Below are 27452 nucleotides of genomic sequence, written 5' to 3' on the forward strand. Positions count from 1 at the left end.
CTTAACATCAGAGTGTCCACCATTGTTATGATGTTGCCAAGCTGTGTATCCCTTGCTACTTGAATCTTCCAAATTATTAGTTTCTAATTCCTTCCATTTGTAATTCTTATCAGGCTTCCCTGGTGGCTCAGCATTTGGTGACACTCTTCTCTAGCTGGTTGGCTCCCCCGACATTACAGCAGAGGCTTTTGATAAGACAAAGCTGAATTTATTGCTTACCATGGTAAGGGAGAACACCACCTTGCAAGGCTTTGCCAGAGAGATTCATTTCATAATATGCCCTTTCCCTTAAATTTGAAATCAATATTTTATCTTATTTCTTAAAATCAAAATCAATATTAAATTCAATGAAAGAGGAGTCCGGCAGAGCCTGAGGGCTATGGCAGACAGCCTGGCTGCTGCAGCATCTTATTTCAGTGAACTTGGCTGCACTCTGGGAGCCTGACCCGAGAACCAGAATCTCTCACAGTCACTTCTCAGTAGGATGGATTTTGAAGACTTGAGGTTGCTGGTGGGTTGAGATCACCACCTGCCTCTACCTGCTGCTAAGACTTTGGGAAAAAGTTTACCCTTGCGCTCATAGAAACTCTAACATGTGGAAAATCTGAGCTCTCCTACACTCTCTTCATGTCTGCACAGTTGGCTCTCTATACTGTATTTATTTTATGGCAGAAACCCATAATAACAAACACCCACCCCACTGAGGGGAAAGCAATAGAACTCCACAGTTTGAGAGGTCATACAGTTTTGATTACTCCAGGGTCTCCGGATGGCTGTTGCTCCGCTGGGAATCTGATCATCACACTATATGTGCAAGTCCCGTAGGACCCAAGTTTTCACCATAACGTTCTCAAGTCTTAAAGGCAAAAATCGTATGTTTATTTGGAGGGAAAAAAGAGCCTGCTGTAACACAAAGCTCTTTCTCTAAGGTGTTGTCACTGGCTTGATGATAATGTTTATACAATGAAGGATTGCTTTCTAGAAAGTTTTCTTGCTATAGTCACAGCTTCTTGCAATCCAAGCCCCCTTCCCTCTTCTGTCCAAGGTTGTTAGAAGGTTATCTTCCTGCTCTTCCAGCTCTCAGCCCTTTACTCATCATGAGGACCCTCCCACCACCCCCACTTAATCAGTGTCTTGTCTTCCATTTTGGGATCTGCTCTTGGATTTGCTTAGCAAAAGTAGTGTAAGAGGAAAGCTGGTGAGATGAGGTTTGGGAACTGGTGTGCTTGTGACCTTGCAGGTGAAATGGACACCACTCTGAGTGGTTTGTGAAGCAAAATAATCCCTGACACTCACTTGGTGATAGCCCACCTGCTAATGATTTCACCAATAGTGACCTGGGAAATCAGTGCCCTCAAGGATACAACCATTGAGGTATTTGAAAGACTGGGGAAACCAAAGCTTTCAAAGGTGACAGAATTGCATGGTTACTGCTAAGTGGTTATTGGTGCCCTGCAGGTCCTTAGAAGCAGTTGAGGGCTCAAAGTGAGAGCTCAGCAGTGGAAGAGTGAGGGTGGGCATGGCTGGGCAGGAGACAGGTGCTGAATAGTTACAGCGGCAAAGCTCCAGAGATGTTTAAATGTCCACCCAGGGCAGGCCTGCTATTTTAAGCTCAGGACACTGGCTGGGCAAAAAAACCTCATGGAAACATATACATTACCATACGTAAAATAGATAGCCAGCGAGAATTTGCTGTATGATTCAGGAAACACAAACCAGTGCTCAGCGACAACCTAGAGGGGTAGATTGGGATGGGAGGTGGAAGAGAAGTTCAAGAGGGAGGGGGCATAAGTTTATCTATGACTGATTCACATTGATGTATAGCAGAAACCGACATTATTGTAAAGTAGTTATCCTCCAATTAGGAAAAAACTCCATGTGGAAGCCCCTGGGGATTCTTGCTCTGAAGAGTGCCCTGAATCCTCAGAACTTAGTGTAATAGCATCATGGATCGGGGAGGGGGTTGGCCTGCTGTTGACCTCTCCCCTCCACCTTGGGGTCATGGGACGTGTGGGGGATCCGTGTTGTGCGTGTAACTGGATTGGCCATGAGCCACTCTCGGCAGGTGTACTGGCTGTGTCCCCTACTCAAGTTGGCTGTCCCCTCTCCAAGCTGGCAGTGCTATGGTGTTAATGAAAAGAGCGGCTAGCTGCTAGAATCACTGTAAACTGCTGGATACACTGAATATCTGTACTTTAAACACATCTGATGTGCTTTCATCTCTGCAATTCTGAGTTGATGCATCCCTTCTCCCAGAATGGGCAGAACAGCTAGAGTGAAGGCAGTGGGGAAAGGGTGTCAGGGGAAGGGGTGTTAACGTTCTTGCTGATGTGAAAATAAACGAAGACCGCCCAAAAGAGAACACACAGAGGCTTTTTATTCCAAGCTTGGTATAGCAAGGGTCAGTGCCATGACTTGCACAGACTCAAAGGCAGGCAGAGAAGTGGGGAAGTTTCATAACGAGGAAAAGGGAGGGCTTTAGGTGGGACTTAAAGGATGTTGTTGCCACTGGGAAGCTGGAGGTGGACCAGCTAATAAAAAGTGAGTCATGTTACTGATTGGCTTGGGGGGAGCATATTTAACTTTTTTTGATTGATCTTGAGTTGGAAGCAGAAGCAACCCCTTGTCTTTTCACTATCTCTATAGTTTTACCTTTTCCAAAATGTCATATCAGTTCAGTTCAGTCGCTCAGCCACGTCTGACTCTTTGCGATCCCATGAATCACAGCACGCCAGGCCTCCCTGTCCATCACCAATTCCAAGAGTTCACTCAGACTCACATCCATCGAGTCAGTGATGCCATCCAGCCATCTCATCCTCTGTCGTCCCCTTCTCCTCCTGCCCCCAATCCCTCCCAGCATCAGAGTCTTTTCCAATGAGTCAACTCTTCGCATGAGGTGGCCAAAGTACTGGAGTTTCAGCTTTAGCATCATTCCTTCCAAAGAACACCCAGGGCTGATCTCCTTTAGAATGGACTGGTTGGATCTCTTTGCAGTCCAAGGGACTCTCAAGAGTCTTCTCCAACACCACAGTTCAAAAATATCAATTCTTCGGCACTCAGCCTTCTTCACAGTCCAACTCTCACATCCATCCATAACCACAGGAAAAACCTATCCTTGACTACACGGACCTTAGTTGGCAAAGTAATGTCTCTGCTTTTGAATATGCTATCTAGGTTGGTCATAACTTTCCTTCCAAGGAGTAAGCGTCTTTTAATTTCATGGCTGCAGTCACCATCTGTAGTGATTTTGGAGCCCCAAAAAATAAACTCTGACACTGTTTCCACTGTTTCCCCATCTATTTCCCATGTAGTGATGGGACATAGTTGGAATCAAATCATGTATAGCTTTCAGACTTACTTCTTTAAGTATTTAATTTCCCTTCTTTTCATAGCTTATTTCTTATCACCACATATTATTCCATTGTATAGATAGTCTGCAATTTGTTTAATAATTCAGATATTGCAGGACATCTTGATAATTTCTAGCTTTTGGTGATTTTATAAAGTGTTATAAGTAAGTTGTGTGAACACAGTTTTCAAATAATTTGGTTAAATAGAAGTGTGATTACAGGATCATAAGGTAGAATATGGTTAGTTCTGCAAGAAATTACCGGCTGTCTTCCGAAGTGATTGTACCAGTTTGCATTCCCATCAACAGGGGATGAGGCTTTCTCCCTTTTTGAATTTTAGCCGTTTTAATATATGTGTAATATCATATCATTGTTTTAACTCACAGTGCCCTGAACACGTGTTATGTTGATTATCCTTTCATATGCTTATTGCCACCTGCATATCTTCTTTAGGTGAGGTATCTATTCATATTTCCCACATTAAAATTTCCCCCAGATTTATGGAAATATCATTGATGTATAACGTTGTGTAAGTTTAAGGTATACAACATGTTGATTTGATGCACTTAAATATTGAAATGTGATGACTGCCATCACATTAGCAAACACCTCTGTTATGTCATGTAATGATAATGACCATAATTACCATGCCATGCGTCATATCCCCAGAATTTATTCATCTTCTGAGTAGATGTTTATAAGCTTTGACCAGCTTCTCCTCATTTCCCCCCATCCCCAGTCCCTTGTAATCACTACTGGATTCTCCATTTCTATGAGTTCAGCCTTTTCCACATACAAGTGATATATACCATTTGTCTTTGTCTGGCTCATTAAGCATAATGTCCTCAAGGTCTATCCACGTTGTCCCAACTGGCACTATTTTCTTCTTTCTCAGGGCTGAATAACACTCCATGTGTATGTGTACCGCTTCTTTATCCATTATTCATCTGCTGACAGACACTTAGGTTACTTCTGTAACTTGATGGTTGTGAATAATGTTGCAGTGGATATGGGAGCGTGCTACGTCTTCAATATCCCATTTTCATTCCCTTTGGCTACATACCCAGAAGTGGGATTACTGGATCATGTGGTATTCGTATTTTTAATTTTCTGAAAAAAATCACATAACTGCTTTCTAAAGTAGCTTTACAATTTGCATTCCCAGCAACAGTGAGTATGAGTTCCCTTTTCTCCACATCTTCACCAACACTTATTTTCTCCTGTCTCTTGAAGACAGCCATTCTAACAGGTATGAGGTAATACATCATTGTGATTTGGCTTTGCATTTTCCAGATGATTATTGATGTTAAACACTTTTTCATGAACATTTTGGTCATACCAAAATGTTTATTTGGTTCTTCCCATTTTAAAATTGAATCATTATTATTATTTTTGATATTAAGTTGTGTGAATTTTTTAAACATATTTTAGATATTTGCCTTTTATCTGACTTACAAATATTTTCTCCCATTTCCGTAGATTGTCTTTTCATTGTGTTGATGGTTTCCTTTGCTTTGCAGAAGCTTTGAGGTTTGATCTAGCCCCACTTGTTTAGTTCTGCTTTTGCAGCCTTTGTTTTTGACGTCAAATTCAAAACAAACAAACATTGCCGAGATGAACGTCCAGAAGCTTACACCCTCTGCTTTCTTCTAGGAATTTTACGGTTTCAGGTTTTGGATTGAAGTCTCTAATCAGTTTTTTTTTTTTCTTCTTGTCCAATTTTGAATTAGATTTTTTTTCCATTGTTGATATTTCACAGTTCTCTATTATTTTAGACCCAAGACCTTTATCAGATAATGTACTGAAAAAGATTTTCTCTCAGTCTATGGCTAATCTTTTCATTCACTTAGTCTTTCAGAGAGACATTTTTAATTTTAATAAAATCAAACTTACCCATTTATTCCCTTTTATATATAGTGCTTTGGATATTATATGTAAAAAATCATTGCCAAGCCCAAGGTCCCCTCAATTTTCCCCTATGTTATTTTCTGCACTTTATAGTTAAACTTTTTACATTTTGGTTTATGATCGACTTTGAATTAATGAAAGTGAAAGCTCTAAAGTCTGTGTTTATATGTTAATATCTTTCAGTTCAGTTCAGTAGCTCAGTCGTGTCCGACTCTTTGCGACCCCATGAATTGCAGCATGCCAAACCTCCCTGTCTATCACCAACTCCCGGAGTTCACTCAAACTCAAGTTCATCGAGTCGGTGATGCCGTCCATGCATCTCATCCTCTGTCGTCCCCTTCTTCTCCTGTCCCCAGTCCTGCCCAGCATCAGGGTATTTTTCCTGGGTGGATGTCCAGTTGTTGGAAAGGTTATTCTTTCTCTGAATTGCCCCTGCTCCTTTGTCAGAAGCCAACTTACTGTATTTGTGTGGATCTGTTTCTGCACTCTCCATTATGTTCCATTGATTAATTTAACTCTTCTTTAACCAGTACCACGTGGTTTTGATTACTAAAGCTTTATACTAACTTTTGAAATTAGGTGGTATATTCACACTGTTGTGAAGTCTTCAAATGTTGTTCTTCAGGATTGATTTTTCTGAGTCTTTGCCTTTTCATGTGAACTTTAGACTCATTTTGTGAATATTCATAAAATAACTTGGTGGAATTTTTATTGGGATTGTGTTGAGGTCATACATGAAGTTGGGAAGAGCTGTTAACATTGTCATCTTATCCATAAACATGGGATGTTTCTCCATTTATTCAAATTTTCTTTGATTTTTTAAAATCAAAACTTTATATTTCTGTATATTACTCTTATGCATATGTTTTTAGATTTATATTTATACATTTCTTGGATACTAATAAAAATAGTTCTGTGTTTTTAATTTCAAAGCCTAATTGTCCATTACAGGTATATAGGAAAGTGGTTTACCTTATATGTTAAGCTTGGATCCTGTAACCTTTCTGTAATCACTTGTTAGTTTCAGGATTTTTTAAAAATATGTGGTTAAAAAATTTTCTTTTTACATGTAAAATTGTCATAAAAAATTGAACAGTTTTATTTCTTCTTTCCCAATCAGTATATCATTTGTGTGTGTGTGTGTGTTTCCTTGCTGCATTATGTAGGTCTTTCAGTATGATATTGAACAGGAAAAGAGGACATCCTTGCCTTATTTCTGATCTTAGGGAGAAAACACCTACTTTCTCACCATTAAGTATGATATTAGCTGTGGGGTTTCGGTAGATGTTCATCAAGAAGATAATTTCTTTATATTCCTGGTTTTCTGAGAGTTTTTTAAAATTATAATTAATGTTGGATTGTGTCCAATACTTTTTTTGCATCAGTTGATATAATCATAACTTTTCTTATTTATAGACAGTTGATGTGATGGATTACCTTAATTGATTTTGAATGTTGAACCAATTTTACACATCTGGAATAAATTCCACTTGGTAATGTATAGAGTGGCATATAGTTCGGACATGACGAAAGTGACTTAGCTTGCGTGCACACACATTTATTTTTATACATTGCTGGATTTGATTTGCCTTCAGTTTGTTGGGGATTTTTACATCTGTGTTCATGAAAGATTGGTTTGTAACTTTTCTTCTTTTGTCTTTTGTCTGGTAATAGGGTAATGCTGTCCTCATAGAACTGGAGTAGGAAACAGCAACCTACTCCAGTATTCTTGCCTGGAAAATTCCAAGGACAGAGGAGCCACATGGGCTACAGTTCACGGGGTCACAAAGAATGGGACACAACTGAGCAACTGAGCACACATGCATGTCTTCATAGAATAAGTTAGGAAGCATCCCCTCTGCTTCTGTCTTCTAGAGGAGGTTGTAGACAATTGAAGGAATCAAAAGGGTTACTAGTTCATGACCTTCTTTTCTGGAAAATTTTTACTTTAAATATTGCCTGTCTATATTTCTTTTTTTTAATATCTCTTGTAAGTTTCATTTAGTCGTATGTTGGATTCTACGATTCTATGTTCCAGGCTGTTAAACTATACTATAAAATATTTGCATACATCTCTATGGTGCATTTTGTATATTTAAAAAAATATCTATCTTCCAATTCACTAAGTTCTTTATTCATTTTTTTTTCTTCCTGCTTCTACCATTTACTTTACTTTCATTCTCAATGATTATATTTTTCCTGGGCATTTTTATAAAATCATGTTTAGTCTCTTTCCTTGTGCTTGTTTTAAAATTTTAATCTTTTAAAATCTTTGATAAATAATTTTTATTCACTATTACATAATACCAGTGTATGACACTTTGGGTATGTAATTGTAGCTTTGTTTATTTGATTATTTGTGATGGCTCCGAGTTATATAGACTTGTTTATGATTTGCCAGTTAATTTTTCACCGAGTTCTTATTTGGATGATCATAACCTATGAGAATCCTTATTGAAGGTGTCAGGAATTTATTTCCTAGCATATTCTTCCTCTGGCTTTCTGCAGTGATAGCAACTGTATTTCCCTATGCTATATAAATCTAAATCTTTTTATGACCTTTCTCAGTTCATCTTTTTTTTTTTAATTTTATTTTTAAACTTTACATAATTGTATTAGTTTTGCCAAATATCAAAATGAATCCGCCACAGGTATACATGTGTTCCCCATCCTGAACCCTCCTCCCTCCCCATACCATCCCTCTGGGTCGTCCCAGTGCACTAGCCCCAAGCATCCAGTATCGTGCATCGAACCTGGACTGGCAACTCGTTTCTTACATGATATTTTACATGTTTCAATGTCATTCTCCCAAATCTTCCCACCCTCTCCCTCTCCCACAGAGTCCATAAGACTGTTCTATACATCAGTATCTCTTTTGCAGTTCATCTTTAAAAATTAGGGTTATGGGTCACTTCAATCTGTAATACAGCAAGTGCTTTCTCAAGCCTTCTTCATGCATCTTATACCTTCTTTCAGTCATTATTTTGAACTCATCTGAAATTTTCCTTAAAATATTCTTTAGTACCATCTTTCAGTAATAAACTCTGAGTTAATGCTAGTTCCTTTTTCCTATTTCCCTTCCAACTCTTGGGAATTTTCTTTGAGTTTTTTAGGCTCAGGATTCAATTATATATTTTAAAACAGTTTATATTCCACTCCATCTATCATCTAACTTTCTTGTATTTTGAGAATGCTGCTTTTTAAATATAAAGTATAACCTACCACTTTTTAGCCAAAATTAGTATCAGTGTGAGTACATTTTTTTATAAATGTCTCATATCACCTTTCCAAGTTGTAATTTCTTTTAAGTTAGGCACATTGTCTTTTTTTTTTTTCCATTGTGTCTCTCCTATCTTCCTAACCCCCACCCCCAATGTCTAGTGTAAAGTAGCTTCTCAATATTTAAAAAAAAATAGAATGGTATGTCTTTCTAAAATGAATATTCTCTGTCACTTTGCCTCTTGGAAATCTCACCTTTATATTGCCTTATGAAATTATTGAACAATTATTGCCAATTAAAATTACATAGTCCTTTTTTAGACTATGCAATTTTAGAACTCATCTCTCTTTGAGTTCTAATCCAGGTATGTACCATCATTTAATAATCACGTGATCTTGGACAACTGAGTACTATTTTTTAAATTTAGATCTAGGGAACAATGCAAGACATTTTGGATATAATGAGACAGTGTATGTAATGCACCCAGCCCAGTGTATGAGCACTGGATCTCTAAGACTTGTCCTTTTCCTCAGTAAACTAGATAAAAACATCCCTGGGTGCTACCAGTATCAGTTTATACCCCTTTGGTATATGTAGAGGGAAAGTGATTAAATATATTATCATTTGAATATAATTTTATCTTTTGGCCACAAAATATAAATTTGCTTTATATACTGGATTATACTGATTTACTTTGGGTGCCATTATTCCAGTTCATTTCTTGTCTAAATGATGAATGGCACTTGAAACAGTATAGAGTAATGTTAGTTTTAGGAGACAGTAATGGTTAATAAAGGAGTTTCCCAGCTGAAACTATGCAATAAACAGCTATGACAGCAATGAAATATATAACTTTTTTTCTAAATGGAAAATAGTGATCATATAAAATGTTAAGGGACCTGAATTCAGAGTTAGAATATAAAATTGAAATGTTTTTATGTTTTCATGCCTTTTTACACTCTTCTGCTCATTCTTTTTTCTTCTTTATAACATTCTCTCATTTCTATTCTCTTTTGTCTTCCTTACTTGAAAAGGAAAATCTGGAATGAGTTTTGACATGATACATGTCTTTACTTATTTAGTGTGAGCAGGTGGTGGAGTGTATTGCCAATGCAACACAAAATTGCAATTTCAAAATCTAAAGGATCTTTAAAAACAGAACAAGATTTGGAAATAAAAAAAAGCCACATTGAACACAAGAATTATATCCCTTTTATGTAGAGGCACTAAAAACTTCAACTCTTGCATTTATTTACATGTGCCTAGCAAAGCAACCCACTCCAGTACTCTTGCCTGGCAAATCCTATGGATGGAGGAGCCTGGTAGGCTGCAGTCCATGGGGTTGCTAAGAGTCGGACACGACTGAGCAACTTCACTTTCACTTTTCACTTTCATGCATTGGAGAAGGAAATGGCAACCCATTCCAGTGTTCTTGCCTGGAGAATCCCAGGGACGGGGGAGCCTGGTGGGCTGCTGTCTCTGGGGTTGCACAGAGTCGGACATGACTGAAGCGACTTAGCAGCAGCAGCAAAAGTTGAAATGATAGTAAGCTCTCCTAAATTACATTCAATAAGCAATTTCTTACGGACCTATCTGCCAGGACCTTGCTAGTAACTCATGATACAATAGCGAGAAAGTCACAGTCCAGCTCTAGTCTTATAGACTAGTGGAGGAATCACTGAAGTAAACATCAGTGACCACACCAGACCCAGAAGTGTTTAAGATTAGTGAGCAGAAGACTATGAGAGACAATCCGGTGACAAAACTTAATTCAACCTGAGAAAATAAGTCAAGATACTTCAAAGATAGTCTTCAAAATTGGAAAACTAAAGACTAATTAATATGCATCTGGTGGTTGGGATAGGAAGGAGATCTCAGATCTGGAGTCTTGAGATGCATGTTCAGAAAACTGCCAGGGTCATGCTTAAGCAAAATTGTAATGGAGAACACAGAGGAGGATTCAATCAGCAGTGAACTGCAGCAGGTAAGCTGCTAGGGCATATGGCACCTACAGTTATTTCAGATGGAAATAAGTAGGAGTGGCTTATGCTTTGAAAATGATCACTCTGCCTGAAGAATGGAAAATGAGTTGTGGATAGGAGACATCTGGTTCAGGGTGTTGCTGAGATAAGAAGTGATGGAGTCTTCACTTGACATATATGGAATTCAACTCATGAGATTTGATGACTGATGGATAGGTAATGAGAGTAGTCCTGGACCAACATATCAGTTCCTGGCTTGGCAAGGTGGTGCTGTTCACTGAAATATAGAATATGGGAGTAAAGGCTCATTGAGTGGGTGGGGGAAAGGAAGATGAGGTTAATTTTTGACACAAGTAGAGAAGTCACAGTGTCTGTCTATGTGCTGTGTGTATGTGTATATATACTCAGGAAGAAGACTTAAAATATAGGTTTGAGTAGCATGTTATATTGCAGAAGGCGATGGCACCCCACTCTAGTACTCTTGCCTGGAAAATCCCATGGGCGGAGGAGCCTGGTAGGCTGCAGTCCATGGTGTCGCTGAGGGTCGGACACGACTGAGCGACTTCACTTTCACTTTTCACTTTCCTGCATTGGAGAAGGAAATGGCAACCCACTCCAGTGTTCTTGCCTGGAGAGTCCCAGGGACAGGGGCGCCTGGTGGGCTGCTGTCTATGGGGTTGCACAGAGTTGGACACGACTGAAGCGACTTAGCAGCAGCAGCATGTTATATCATGGGCTTCCCTCATAGCTCAGTTGGTAAAGAATCCGCTTGCAATGCAGGAGACCCCAGTTTGATTCCTGGGTTGGGAAGATCTGCTGGAGAAGCAATAGGCTACCCACTCCAGTATTCTTGGGCTTCCCTTGTGGCTTAGCTGGTAAAGAATCCACCCACAATGTGGGATCCCTGGATTGGGAAGATCCCCTGGAGAAGGGAAAGGCTACCCACTCCAGTATTCTGGCCTGGAGAATTCCATGGATACAGTCCATGGGGTCACAAAGAGTCGGACACGACCGAGTGAATTTCACTTTCACTTTCAGCATGTCATATCAGGGCTTCAGATATGGACTCGGGAGACAACAATGTATAGATGATACTTGAAATTATGAGCATGAAGAGAAAGCCTGGAAAATATAATCTGAGCACAGAGAAGGACTAACAGGTTAATCAGCATTTAAGAGATGTAAAAAGAAAGGAGTAGGCACTCACTTACAAAACAGGTGGGGAGAATAAATATTTCTGAAATAGAATAAAGCACAGAGTGAGGAAATGCTAAATTGTGTGAAGTGTTTAATAATAGGGCAAAATTATGAATTTTTCTCCTAGAATCCTGAATAATCATACTGTAGAAATTTATATGTTTATTGGGCCTTTTCTCTTTGAATATGTGAAAAATCTTGCTTTCCTTGTATCTTCTTTAAAAGCATAGGTACATTATTGGTCCCTGGTCTGTGATTCTTTTCACCCTACATTCTTCAGTTACTTTGTATAGTCTTTGTGTTTTCATCTCTTGAAGTTATATTGCAGAAATTAAGAATACTTCGAAAGAACTTTACTGTTAATAAATCAAATATAAAGGACTATTTTGAATAATCAACTTCATCTGATTTCTATTTTTCAGCTTCACTGAATTATTATTTATAATATGAAGTTCAAGTGTTCTGAACTTGAGAATACTGTTCATTGTGAATATCACCCTGAAATCGTATGTTTCACTTGTAAAAGCAAATTAAGATGAATTAACAGGGAAATCCACATACTACAGAAGAAAGAGCACTGCACTCAGCAGCAGGATATTTGAGTTCCAGTTTCTAACACCAAATTACTGTATTTCCTCATACATATACCTTAACTTTCTTGAGTCCAAATAATGTGATTTGGAAAATAATGATCTCCAGTGTCCCTTTGGTTTTTAAAATCTGGTGTTTTTCAGTTTATCTCAACAAACAGTGCAAAGTTTCCACTCAGTGATAAAGGACAAGAATTTCATTCTCATGAAACAGTTCTAATATTTAATATTTAATCTAATATTTCAGTTCTAACAGGCCTGAAATATTTGAATAAATTTTCATGACAATGTTCTGAATTGCATGAACATGATTAAACATAGGAATTCATATGGAACATTTTTATGTTGCTTCTAACTTTGCAGTGGTTTTCCTCCCATTTATGTGCCTGCTCTTTTAAAAAAATTTTTTTTTTCTTTCAAGATATAGCCTGATTATAAGGGCTTAAACTGTTTGAACATGGTATAACTAGGGCAATAAACATACATGCTTAGCTAGATATAGAAATGATGCAATTGTTCAGTTAAATATTTTCTAAAGACACTCCTCTGAAAGAGTAAATGCGCTGCCTTGGACTCATTTGTTAAGAGTTGTGGATAGTTACCAATAGTTTCCAGTCATAAGAGGTAAACCTGGAAATCAAAGAACAGAGAAAAGAAAAAGGATGTTTCCAATTATGGACTGACCTGTTACCGCTGCCTGATCTCTAAGAGACATGTCAAGTGATGCTCCTCTGCCAGAATGTTAGCTTTCCCAAAGATTGAAGCTTTGTGTGTCCTTTGGATTTCCTGTATTTTCATCTCCATAACGGTTCAACAAGGAACCGGAGCCTTTCAGTGTGACAATGGAGTCTCCCTGCCTCTTGACAATGTGTGTGACTTCACAGATCAGTGTGGTGACATGAGCGATGAACAGCAATGTAAGTTTCCTTTCTCTCCTTCCTCTAAGTCCTGTCCATCTTTAATCCAGGAGCTGCTGAGTTGCCTGAGGAAGTTCAGTTAGATGCCTGATTCTGCACAGAGTTAATTTAAATGACTTCAGTATCAATCAGAAACTAAAAGACTTTTTCAGACATAAAGAGTAGACTTATGGACACAGGTTGGGAATGATGAGGGTGGGATGAATTGAGAGAGTAGCATTGAAGCATCATCAGTTCAGTCGCTCAGTCTTGTCCGACGTTTTTCGACCCCACGGTCTGCAGCATGCCAGGCTTTCCTGTCCATCACCAACTCTCGGAGCTTACTCAAACTCATGTCCATCAAGTTGGTGATGTAAAATAGATAGCCAGTGGAATGTTTCTGTATGATAACAGGTAACTCAAATCCAGTGGTCTGACAGTCTAGAGGGGTGGGATAGGATGGCAGGGGTAGGAGGGAGTTTCAAGAAGTAGGGCGAATACATATACCTATAGTTGATTCATGTTGGTATGTGGCAGAAGGCAACACAATATTACAAAGCAATTATCCTTCAGTTAAAAATAAATAAATTTAAAGAAACAGATCCACAAATAAAAACAACTCTACTTAAATGTTATCAAATTGCTAAGATTCCACTTGATGGGATGTATTTTGAATCAGTTTTTACTGAGTATCAAGAGGGAATGAAATGCAAAAAGGTAAGTTTAATGTTGTTATCCATGAAACAAGATTTTTAAAAAACTTAGTCATGCAGTTTTAAAATGCTGTGATGGAAATTATGAGCTTAAGTTGGAATATAGTTATGGGAATATTTAATATGAATTTAAGATTGAGGAGGTTTTATTTTTGCTTCTATGATATCCCCACCAAGTAAGTTGGTACCTGTTGTACACAGAGCATAACTGATGAATATCCTTTGATTCTAAGGCAGAGGAAAAGAGGGGAAGCCTTAGAGAGTTCAGGGCCTTGATTTGGATCCTGGGTCAACCATCTACTAATTGTGTGATCTTGAACCTCCAGTTTGTTATAAGAAGTCATAAAATGAGATAAACTGATCTCCCTGGTGGGAAAATGCTCCTGATATAACATTAATAAAAAGTTCACTTAGGAAGATATGGGTAAAGGCATGTATGTTTCTGTAGTTTCCATTACAGTATCACATCCTGAAAATAGACTGCATTTCATCAATGGAACGAGTGCCATTCCTACAAGCAGCCACCTTTTATAAACAACATTTTCATACAATTAAATGGGTCCATTATTGATTTGTAGTAACCCTCAGATACCTGGAGGCACTAAGTCTAGTATTTTAGAACAATTCAGTCAAACAGTTTCTGTTTTGTGTTCAGATATGATCTTAATTAGTGCTTACAGAATTCTTCATCTTCTACATACAGCTCTACATATTTGCTTTGTTGGAATTTGTAAATTCAGTCGTTACTACAAAAAAACAAGAAAAACTGGAAATCTCTCTTTAGAAGGAAACAGGTGAGGGATTTTTCTCCTACAGTTTGTGATTACAATCAGGCTGTTAGGAACTATTAAACACAAAGTGCAACGAAAAAGAAGGATTCATTTATATTTGTCCAGTTTATCCAGAGGCCACCTGTGGACTCACTGCCCTTTCTTTGGCTGTCTGGCAGAAGCCATTACTATTCTTTGAGCAGCAAAGGGAAACCACTTGGCTAGTTTGACCAGAAGTGCAAAGTCCCTTCCATTAATAATCCCTCTGAAGCTTCCTTTAGCACGATTGCTCTGATAACATGAGTGGTTCTGCTTTGAGGAAAAGGTTAATGCGAAAGAAGGGGAGAGTTGCTGAGCAGGAAAGATCTGGCTGCATGAAAGATTCTAATAATCCCAGACTGAGAGAAGCATGAAGGAGCAGATCTGTCGAATAAACAGATTTCATTTTAAATGTTACCCTGGGGAAGTCACCTCTTGGCTTTTTCACTTTTCATTTCTGAGAAGTTCCACTTTGGTATTTTATTTAAAATGGGATAGCCGTAGATAAAATTGACAATCACTTTTAAGCATGAGTTTCTTTTGTATACTAGAGGGAAAATATTGTGGAGGAATCATGATAGCAAAGCAGTTTTTCTCTTGAAAATTTGCAATACTAAACTTACAGACAAGATTTTTTTTTCCCTAAAGCTAACTTTATTATGATGTTTAAGCAATCACATTTTGGGGGAAAAAAGCAATTTGTGACCCTCATTAAAGTCCAAATAATGTAAGCTCTAGAGAATGGATTAATATAATTTTTTTAAATGAAATTGACATAGTTAAAATTCAGATGCAACTAATTCTATTAATAATTTTTTGAAAAATTTCTTATTTTACATGATGGTCCTATTTTCAGAATATTTAAACGTATTATTTTAACTCAGTATTTTTTTAAGATAGTAAATTTAGACTAAATCTTCAGAATGAAATAAATTCTGTATACATGATATTGAGCAAATAAATTTTGAGCAAGAAAAATAATTTTTAGGTGTAACAATGATATGTTTTTAATGTTGACAAGAACTTCCCTTTACTAGAATTTATTAATATCCTGAGCCAGGGAAATAAATGTTGTGGTACTGCTCTGCTCCTAAGTCACTTCAGTTGTGTCCGACTCTGTGCGACCCCATAGATGGCAGCCCACCAGGCTCCCCTGCCCCTGGGATTCTCCAGGCAAGAACACTGGAGTGGGTTGCCATTTCCTTCTCCAATGCAGGAAAGTGAAAAGTGAAAGTGAAGTCGCTCAGTCGTGTCGGACTCTTAGCGACCCCATGGACTTCGGCCTACCAGGTTCCTCCGTCCATGGGATTTTCCAGGCAAGAGTACTGGAGTGGGGTGCCATTGCCTTCTCCAGTGGTACTGCTCTAGGTATTTTTAAATTATGTTTCTCATGTCACATTGTCTGCCTCCCTGCAGTACCCCATTGCCTGGTCTTCCTCATTCTATTAAGTTTTTATTAGTTTAATTAAACTAAGCCATAGTTTCTCTTTTAGCAATCATGCAAAATTATTTGATGTCCGAAGGCTTTATTGTTTTACTTTTACTCAGGAACAAAACAGTAATGTTACTTATGTTGCTATCATTCAGATAACAAATCAACCATAAGATAATAAACTATACTATTGATACAATGTTGAGGTATATCCCATGCAGTGGGTCTCTACTACTGGAATACTGCCAGAAAATATTCTTAGATAATTACTTGAGCATACCTGAAGTTAGTTTTAACATGAACTGTTTAACATTTAAACATTAACTGTTTAACATTTATGTTTAGAGCTAAATTTACTGTGTCTAAAAAATGGAAAAATATATTCAGTTATACAATTTCTCTCATACTTACATGTCTTGCTTAAGAATACTTCCATTTGGCCTCTTTTGTTTACTTTGATATGATGAGATATATCATAAGTTTTAAAGTATTACCTAACTTCTTTTGCAAACTTTTTGAATTTAGGAATTTTTCAAAAGGTATTTACTTCATATAAATCATTGTATGTGAAATGTGTGAAAATTACCTCAGAGGTACATTCTGAAAATCTGAGAGGTGATAGTGTTTATTCAGATGATATTAAGTAAAAACATTGTTTCTTCAGTAGGATGACATAAATTTCAACTATTTTTAAAAGTAATTGTAATTGTAGAAGTTCATTGAAGTATATGAAGATAAACATTAATAGAGTGAAATGTGAGTCTTCATGTGCAGTATTTATCTTACCACTACATTGAATGCAAAATGAATTTTCTCTATGCAAGAGGGATAACTTTCTATTAAAGGTCCCATATTCACCATTACAGACAGCAGTGAAAAGTGAGAAGATCTTTTGGCCAAATTGCTGCTCTGAAGTAGAGAATTGTTTGTAAGCAGCTATATAACCTTTATAATACTCATGTAATATTACTGCAGGCTGGAGTAAATGCCACACATAGTCAGTAATTCTGTAGAAATCACCAGACAATTAGATACAGAGAATTCCTTTGAATTTTGGTAATCTTGAGTAACATATTACAGTTAAAATAATGATTTGGAAATCTTTTTTTCATGTGTCACTGATGGTATCTGTGTCAAATTCTTGCCGATTGAGATTAAAGGCAACTATATGACAAGATTCCAACCTAAGTAACATTAGATAATTCTGGTGTGAGCTATGGAACTTCTTATTCCATTTGCTATCACATACCTTTCTGAATTAGGATTTTTCCTATTTTTGTCTCATTGAAACTATTAAAATTAATTCAGTGTGAAGTATAAACATTTCCCTGATAAAAATTAATTAATGGTTTCAAATTGTCCAGCCAAATAATAGCACTCTTTCATGGAAATTTACTTTTGAGGATAATTAAAATTTACTTTTATTTAATTGGAATATTTTGAATGTATTTTTATCCTTTGCAGGAACTGGCCATTAATTTTTAAATTAAATGAGAGTAAGGGAGATAATTCTTTGTGAAAATTTTTTATATGCTATCTACATGAGGGAAATCATCTAAACATTAAAATGTATGTGAAAGTTTGTGACTATGTAATACATAGCTTTCTTCAAAAAGGAATGAGATAAAAACACTTAATCTTGGACTAGAAGGAAATTAACCTTAACACACTAATGGCTATATATGAAAAATCCACAGCTAACATTATACTCAGTGGTGACAGACTGAAAGCTCTTTCTTTAAGATCTAGAACAAGATAAGATGCCCTCTTTAATCACTTCTGTCAGCATAGTACTAGAAGTCCCAGCCAGAGCAATTAGACAATAAAAAGAAATTAAAGCCATTAAAACTGGATATGAACACAAAAAATTATCTCTGTTCACAGAAAATGTGATCTTAAATGTAGAAAATCCTAAAAAGTCTATGAAAAAAATGTTAGAACAAAGAAACAAATTAAGACACGACTGAAGCGACTTAGCAGCAGCAGCCAGATTCAAAATCAACATACAAATGTTAACTGCATTTCTGTACACAATGAACCATCTAAAAAGGAAATTAAGAAAAAATTCCATTCATAAAAGGGTAAAAAAAAAAAAAAAACCTAGGAATAAACATAACCAAGGATATGAAATCTAAAAATTGTTGGCTGGAAGAAATTAAAGAAGACCCAAATAAATGCAAAGACATTTCATATTCAGGGATTGGAAGACTTATGAGTGTTTAGAAGTTAGTAGTACCCAAGTATCCTCCAGCAGATGAATGAATAAATAAGATGTGGTAGATACATACAATGGAATATTGTTCAGATTTAAAAAGGAAGGACATTCTGACACATGCTACAACATGGATGAACCTTGAGGGCAATTATATTAAGTGAAATAAACCAATCACAAAAGGACAAATATTTTATTCCACTTTTATGAGGTACCTAGAGTACGCAAGTTTATAGACAGAAAGTAGAATGGTGGTTTTGAGGGGCTGAGGGGAGGGAGGATGAAAAGTTTTAGTTGGGGGAAATGAAACAGTTGTGAACTTGAAGGGTGATGATGGTTGCATATTAGTGTGAATGTATTTGTTTGTTTTAATTTTTATTTTTAAACTTTACAACAGAGCTATATACTTAAAATGATGCATTTTATGTATGTCTTAGCACAATTTTTTAAGAAAAGCAGGATTATATCATTAAGGAAAGATTACAACTCTGCCTCCTAGATCTTTCAAGAGGGAAAAAATGTGCATTATTAATATAGGCCCAGGCAAAACTGTGAAATAAATGCCTTCTACCTCTCCTTTTAAAAAATTTCTTATTCTTATATTTTCTGTTTTCTAAGAACTTCATTATTGTGATGACCTACTCATACTAAGTTAATCCTGAATTCTGCATCAATTTCTTCACCATTACCACTATTAAATTTTTTTAAAATTCCTTTCCATTTTCTCAGAAGCATGCCCTATGTTAACTATCACTTGAGGATATTTTAAAAAATATTTTCCCCAATTACGGTGTTAATGATCACATCTTTGAATGGCTCTGCAGTAAAATTTTAATGAGAGAATCTGGCATGGTGGAAGCCAATTCAGAAGATACTCGGGTCTTCCAAGCAACCTCAAAGAACAACATAGAGACAGTCTCTTTTTGATGATAGTACACTTGACCTGTGGTATCACAAAATTAAAAGCAAAATGAGTTTCTCAAGTTCAGAAAGCTCAGGAACATGATTCTTTGGATAAGTTCCTGCGTCCATTCTTTCTTGTTCCACATCCAGTCCAACCGCAGCATTGCTATAATAGCAGATAAATCTCCACACAGATTTTACTATAGCAAGTACTGTCAGATTTGAATGTAGATGGGTGGCATATGAGATTATAAAAGGCAAATCAACCACAATTCAAGAAAAATTGTTCAAATGGCTTAAAATGCTCAGTTCTCTATTGGGAGAAAAACGAGTACTTAGAAAATTTTCTGATGGATTTTTTGAATAACCCAGCAGTTATGAGATGTTCATGATTGCTTCTTTTTAATAAGAATGAGTTGAAAAATGTATGCTCATTAGATTCATGCTGTAACGAAAAGAACCCCTGTTGAGACTATTCAGAAATAAAAATGTTTTATTTAGCTACTTTGTAGCTCTAACAGTTCAAAATACATCATCGTTATCCTTGTTTATTAAAGAGAACAAAAACATTGAAAACAAACATCAACTAAGTAATTTTAACACAAGGTAATTTCTTGGTATTTAAAAACTGACACCTATGTGAGAATGTGAGTATATTTCATACACATAATTGTTGAAATACAGTGATAAAATTACTTTTGTGAATATTTTGTAATCAGAAATAGATCATTGGAAACATTGCTTGGAGCTGAAAGAGACTTAAACAGATACATATTTATGCAGGCTATTGCATAGCTATTTGAGTGACACACATTTATATACAAATAGCATATAATTTAGTTCATTTTCTGTTCAACTAGATTCTTGGATCAGTAGGAGTCCATGAGGTAATAACTCAGACAGTCCAGCAATTCTAACCATTTTAAAGGCCTTAAGGCAATTGTAAATTTAATCATAGTATGATTCATAAACTAATCAAGTTTCTTAGTTTTTAGGTAGAAGGACATTGCTTCTACCTGGAAATATTGGTTTCCTCAGTTTGAGTAGAAACTCTGACCTACCTACCAACCTTTAATTCTAAGTATTTGGTAAAAATGGGTTAGTGGATTAACAATGAGACCTTAGAATTTTAAGAATTCAGGTTTTGGAATCAAAAAAGACTTGGGTTCCACTTTTGGCCCCAGCATTCACTTGCTGCCTGCTTTGTAAGGTTGTTGTAAAGAGTAAACTGCTAGAAGTAGAAAGCCTATCACTGACCTTCCTCAGTAAATTGTACCTAGAATATTCCTGTTAATATTACAGAATACAGCTGCTTTGTAAAATCTTTCAATAAGGAATCTAGGACTAAAATTAATAAAACAGACCATTGATAGTAAAGCAGGTTGTGGCGGATTCATTTTGATGTTTGGCAAAACTAATACAATATTGTAAAGTTTATAAATAAAATTTTAAAAAAGTGTCATTTCTAAATTGGCTCTTAGTACTCACATGGATGATCACAAGAACATGCACCAGATGTATTACTAAGTAATATTTTGACCAAAATATGATTAAATAAAAATTAGGTTTTTGTGACTGGGTTGCCAAGCACTGTCTTATCTATTAGTCTGAATAAGCACTGTGGCTCATGCAACCAGTCAGGACAAGAACAAACTTGTCAAAGGAAAATCACCGTTACTAAGAGCTGCAACCCAGGGATGGTATATTTGTGGTTGAATTAACCTATTTTTTAGAGAGTGACATTTGCAGATGTTGGATAATGGAATAAAGACCACTCTGGATGATTATCACAAGCAACCAGGTGTCCAAACCCTTTTCTTTTTCCCAAGCCTGTTGGATCACTTGTACCCAGAGAAAATGGAAAAAAAAAAAAAGCCAGAAAATACCCTTTTTTGTGTGTGATTAAAATACATTGTATCATTTGATCTTCATAGAAATCATTCAAGGGAGAAAGGACAGGATGTCAGTATTTTAGTTTCATAGGTGAAAAAAAGGGCTTGGTGTGATTAAATGGTTTAGCTAGGCCTTCAGTTAGTAAGAGACAAAATCAGGCCTAGGTCCTCAGTCTTATGACCTCATGTGTGACATTCTGTCTGTATGACCACGCTGGTTTTTGTGTGTGGGGATTTATTTGAATGTCATGTGCAGAAAATCTTTGCATCGATAAAGTAGACTGAAATTGTGAAAAACTATCCAGCTGTTAATCTCTATTTCTCATTTGTTCCTAAGCTTTCTTTTTTCATGTATTGTATTATTTCTTAAGAAGACACATAGGGTTTTGGAAGCTAATTTCTTTTCTCTCTCATTAGGCTCGGATTATGAAAGATGTGATTTTGAGGATGGGCTCTGTAGTATGATACGAGATCAGAGTCTGCGACTTGGCTGGACAAAGAGGAATGGGCTGATCGGCCAGTCACCTCCATTTTATGATCACAATGGTGATATGTCTGGTAAATGCTTTGAACTTTATTATTCATTTTTGTCAAACGGTTGGTTAGGACAGTAAAATCTTGGCTGATATTTAGAGATTATGATTATAATGTCTAATTTGATATCTTCTTTAACCATATTCAAGATGTTTGTGATTCTAAAGTGTCATATTGTTGTTGTTATCTGGTTGCTAAGTCATGTCTGACTCTTTGCAACCTCATGGACTATAGCCTATCAAGCTCCTTTATCCATGGGATTCTCCAGGCAAGAATACTGGAGTGGGTCACCATTTCCTTCTGCAAGGGATCTTCCCGACCCAGGGATCAAACCCATGTCTCCTGTCTTTCAGGTGGATTCTTTACCACTGAGCCACTCAGTATCTAAAATGTCATATTAGATACTTATAATTGGGTTCCTGAGATCCCAAAGGACTATATAGATAATTGGGATTTTATAGCTATTTTGACTCTGTCTGAAAACTGTGAAATTTAAATGTGACAATCCTACATAAATTAATTTGTCAAATATCTTTGCTTTTGGCTCGACTGATTGTAGTAATGCTCATTTTCTTTGACTGCCTAGAAAGCACTGATGGGTTGACCACTGGCCTTTGAGTTGGCTCTGGACCCAGATATTTATTTGTTTTATTTGTTAGCTAATGAATTCCATTCATTCACCATTTTATACCAGGCAATTAAGATATTTTAGGGAACAGAAATTGACCCTGTGCCTGCTTTCATTTGATAGCCTTATACGTGAAATGGAAAGAGGTAATCTTTTGCCTGGCATAACTAATTGAAGGCTGGTAATTTTTTAAAGTTTGTACTTCTCTCAAATAAATACAATTAAATGCTATATATGAATGTTTCCCTGAAGATAACTTTTTCTTTTTGGCTGCACTGTGCAACTTGTGGGATCTTAGTTCCCCAACCCGGGATCGAACCTGGGTCCATGGCACTGAATGCCCAAGTCACAACCACTGGACCACCAGAGAATTACCTGCTTAGAGATAATTTAGAGCAATTGCATATTAATTGTTTGGAAATGTTTACATAAATAGTATACATGTGGTTGGAATCCCAGCAGTGACACTTACTAACTATATAATCTTGAGCAATTTACTTTGTTAAGACTTGGTTTACTCAATTCTAAAATCTATCTTGGATCAGATTTAAGAGCTAAATAAGATATTTTGAGTAGAACTTGTCATAAACTATCTGATACAAAGCTGGATGGCAAGAATACACAGAAGAACTGTACAAAAAAGATCTTAATGACCAAGATAATCACAATGGTGTGATCACTGACCTAGAGCCAGACAACCTGGAATGTGAAGTCAAGTGGGCCTTAGGAAGCATCACTACGAACAAAGCTAGTGGAGGTGATAGAATTCCAGTTGAGCTCTTTCAAATCCTGAAAGATGATGCTGTGAAAGTGCTGCACTCAATATGCCAGCCAATTTGGAAAACTCAGCAGTGGCCACAGGACTGGAAAAGGTCAGTTTTCATTCCAATCCCAAAGAAAGGCAATGCCAAAGAATGCTCAAACTACCGCACAATTGCACTCATCTCACATGCTAGTAAAGTAATGCTCAAAATTCTCCAAGCCAGGCTTTAGCAATAAGGGAACCGTGAACTTCCTGATGTTCAAGCTGGTTTTAGAAAAGGCAGAGGAACCAGAGATCAAATTGCTAACATCCGCTGGATCATGGAAAAAGCAAGAGAGTTCCAGAAAAACATCTATTTATGCTTTATTGACTATGCCAAAGCCTTTGACTGTGTGGATCACAATAAACTGTGGAAAATTCTTCAAGAGATGGGAATACCAGACCACCTGACCTGCCTCTTGAGAAATCTGTATGCAACTCAGAAAGCAACAGTTGGAACTGGACATGGAACAACAGACTGGTTCCAAATAGGAAAAGGATTACATCAAGGCTGTATATTGTCACCCTGCTTATTTAACTTATCTGCAGAGTACATCATGAGAAATGCTGGACTGGAAGAAACACAAACTGGAATCAAGATTGCTGGGAGAAATATCAATAACCTCAGATATGCAGATGACACCACCCTTATGGCAGAAAGTGAAGAGGAACTAAAAATCCTCTCGATGAAAGTGAAAGTGGAGAGTGAAAAAGTTGGCTTAAAGCTCAACATTCAGAAAATGTAGATCATGGCATCTGGTCCCATCACTTCATGGGAAATAGATGGGGAAACAGTGGAAACAGTGTCAGACTTTATTTTTTTGTGCTCCAAAACCACTGCAGATGGTGACTGCAGCCATGAAATTAAAAGACGCTTACTCCTTGGAAGGAAAGTTATGACCAACCTAGATAGCATATTGAAAAGCAGAGACATTACTTTGCCAACAAAGGTTCATCTAGTCAAGGCTATGGTTTTTCCAGTGGTCATGTATGGATGTGAGAGTTGGACTGTGAAGAAGGCTGAGCACCGAAGAATTGATGCTTTTGAACTGTGGTGTTGGAGAAGACTCTTGAGAGTCCCTTGGACTCCAAGGAGTTCCAACCAGTCCATTCTGAAGGAGATCAGCCCTGGGATTTCTTTGGAAAGAATGATGCTAAAGCTGAAACTCCAATACTTTGGCCACCTCATGTGAAGAGTTGACTCATTGGAAAAGACTCTGATGCTGGGAGGGATTGGGGGCAGGAGGAGAAAGGGACGACAGAGGATGAGATGGCTGGATGGCATCGCTGACTCAATGGATGTGAGTCTGGGTGAACTCTGGGAGTTGGTGATGGACAGGGAGGCCTGGCGTGCTGCGATTCATGGGGTCGCAAAGAGTCGGACACGACTGACCGACTGAACTGAACTGAATAATTTTGGTTTTCCTAGTTTTAACTCTCATGTAAGTAAAACGTTTATCTTCCTTGACTTTGATGACAAAAATAAGTTTTAAAAAATAATTTTTAACCATTGTTAGGAAAAAGCCAACTTTTTCACCACCACCCTTGCTCCCTACCCACCAAGAAAGACCAGCTTCACAAACAGGACCAGTGATTCACGGCAATACATAAAAGTTTTATTGTGAATTCAATTGGACTATATGGTGACACTGAATCTGGTTCCCAAATTTTAGCCACTGTAATACCGTTTCCCTTTTAGAACCTCCCCACCATTTCTTCCTTGTACTTTACAAGATTTTTTGCAGTATACTTTTACTTACTGCAGTCTCCATCATGGGCAGAAGACTTGATACTTTGATTTTATGTCATATGTAGCTCTTACTCTTTCTTGCTTGCCTCTTCATCTGGAAGTTAGACAACATCAGAATCTCTGCCTCTTTTCTGTTCTCCTCCTTTTTATCCCTATTTCTTTCCTTCCTTCCTTCCTTCTGCCTATTTTCTCATTTTGCCATGCTAATTTTTTGATAGCCTAGTCAAGAGATAAAGTGGGATCATTTATATCAAAATTGAGATGTTGTACAGGCAGACACTGTTTTTATCTGTATCACTTGGTTTGACTCCAGATCTCTGGAGTCAGACTCGTTGGGTTTGAACCCTGGCCCTGCTAACCTGCTTATTATGTTGTTTCAGTGTCCTCATCTGTAAAATGGAAATAATAATATAAGCCAAAAAGGGAAAAGGAGGCAAAATTTTGATTAGCATAGTAATGAAAGGCTAGTGATTTTAATAACAGTGATGTGTCTCATAACTACAACTAAATGTTAAAATATGTGTTTTTCCCTAGGATACTTTTAAATAAGCAAATGTTTTGCCTTCAGATATAAAGTGTTGAAAATGTTTATGGAAAAAAGCTATGCTGAAATCTTGTCTTAATTAAAAAATCCTTATTTTGTGAGTTTTAATAAAATTTTTTATTAACTTACACTTGAAATAATTTGCCAGTGCTCCAGATTAAGTTTCATCATGTAATCAATGCCTAGAGAAGTTTTCTGAGCTAATTTTGAAAATCTGTTAGAACATTAAAAGCATCACTGTGCTGATGTTTGACGTCTACTAAAGCTTGAAGCAGAGTGATTAAGATGTAGTAATGATTTTTAAAAGTATATAACATTGCAAATTTGATAAAATAATATTATTACAAAAATTCAAATACATCTTTGCAAGTATAGTAACATTCTTTTAAACGGATGGACTATAACAATTTTTCTTATAAGTATAAAATTTTTTCTTATAACTCATAAATGAGTTTTTCTTTTAATTCTTATAAATATATAAGTATAGAATAATTCTAGAGTTCAGCTAATAGTAAAGGTGATACATGAGGCTTTTAAAATGTATAATTATCTGTAAACTTAAAAACTGTATAGGTTTATCAAAGATAAAAGAATTATGAAAAGTTAATATTTCCTTTTATACCAGATTATTTTCCTTATTTGAATGTTTAAAATTAGGTTTAAATGGAATTATAAGAAAGTTTGTTATTTTAACCAATTGTTAAATTGTTAAAATGGGTCTAAAGTCCATATACTGTATTATGAAACACACTATTAAACAGCATCCAGTCTTTTCATTTTGTCCTAGGAAAGTATGATCATAGTCTAGAACTGAAATCCCTTTGCTGTTCTCCACAGACACACCTGCAGGATCCATTTCTAGAGCATTTCTTTGGGCACTTGGGATTGTTGGGCAGTTTTAGTCAGTCTGTTGTTGGCCCATCAGTCAGATGTTATATACTGTTCCAGGCAACTATAAAGTTAAAATACTTGCCAGTTGTTTTCAACACATGCCTACTATGAGGAGTCTATTTGCATTGGGCAATTTTAGACAGCCTTATAAGTGATGGCTTTCAGGAAACACGTGTGCTCAGGCACGTCCAACTCTTTGCTAGCCCATGAACTGTATAGTCCACCAGGCTCCTCTGTCCATGGGATTCTCCAGGCAAGAATACTGGAGTGCATTGCCATTTCCTTTGCCATCAGGAAACATCAGTAAAGTCAAATAATGATAATTATTTGGTAATGAGGCTTGAAAGAGTTTTAGCTTCATTCTGCTCATTCCTATGGTTGCCATACTGCACCAGGAATGTGTAGGCTGCCATCCTTATGGCAAAAAGTGAAGAGGAACTAAAAAGCCTCTTGATGAACATGAAAGAGGAGAGTGAAGAAGTTGGCTTAAAACTCAACATTCAGAAAATGAAGATCATGGCATCTGGTCCCATCACTTCATGGGAAATAGATGGGGAAACAGTGGAAACAGTGTCAGACTTTATTTTTTGGGGCTCCAAAACCACTGCAGATGGTGACTGCAGCCATGAAATTAAAAGACGCTTACTCCTTGGAAGGAAAGTTATGACCAACCTAGATAGCGTATTCAAAAGCAGAGATATTACTTTGCCAACAAAGGTCTGTCTAGTCAAGGCTATGGTTTTTCCTGTGGTCATGTATGGATGTGAGAGTTGGACTGTGAAGAAAGCTGAGCACTGAATAATTGATGAGTTTGAACTGTGATGTTGGAGAAGACACTTGAAAGTCCCTTGGACTGCAAGGAGATCCAACTAGTCCATTCTGAAGGAGATCAGTCCTGGGTATTCTTTGGAAAGAATGATGCTAAAGCTGAAACTCCAGTACTTTGGCACCTCATGCGAAAAGTTGACTCATTGGAAAAGACTCTGATGCTGGGAGGGATTGGGGGCAGGAGGAGAAGGGGACGACAGAGGATGAGATGGCTGGATGCATCACCGACTCGATGGGCGTGAGTTTAAGTGAACTCCGGGAGTTGGTGATGGACAGGGAGGCCTGGCATGCTGCGATTTAAGGGGTCACAAAGAGTCGGACATGACTGAGCGACTGAAATGAACTGAACTGAACTGATGGTGCTTGAGAGT

General features: G+C 37.0%; 1 protein-coding gene across 1 annotated transcript in view; it reads left to right on the forward strand.

Moving 5' to 3' along the window:
- Window positions 1-12806: 12806 nt before the first annotated feature.
- The window catches only part of MALRD1 (MAM and LDL receptor class A domain containing 1), a 555525-nt gene continuing 540879 nt past the window's right edge, over window positions 12807-27452 (forward strand). The window contains exons 1-2 of the mRNA XM_061435952.1: window positions 12807-13164; window positions 21522-21662. Coding sequence (XP_061291936.1) covers window positions 12987-13164; window positions 21522-21662 — 319 coding nt within the window. The 5' untranslated portion in view covers window positions 12807-12986. The remainder of the gene's footprint in view (window positions 13165-21521; window positions 21663-27452) is intronic.

The sequence above is a fragment of the Bos javanicus genome, chromosome 13, assembly GCF_032452875.1.
Source record: "Bos javanicus breed banteng chromosome 13, ARS-OSU_banteng_1.0, whole genome shotgun sequence".
Taxonomy (NCBI): domain Eukaryota; kingdom Metazoa; phylum Chordata; class Mammalia; order Artiodactyla; family Bovidae; genus Bos; species Bos javanicus.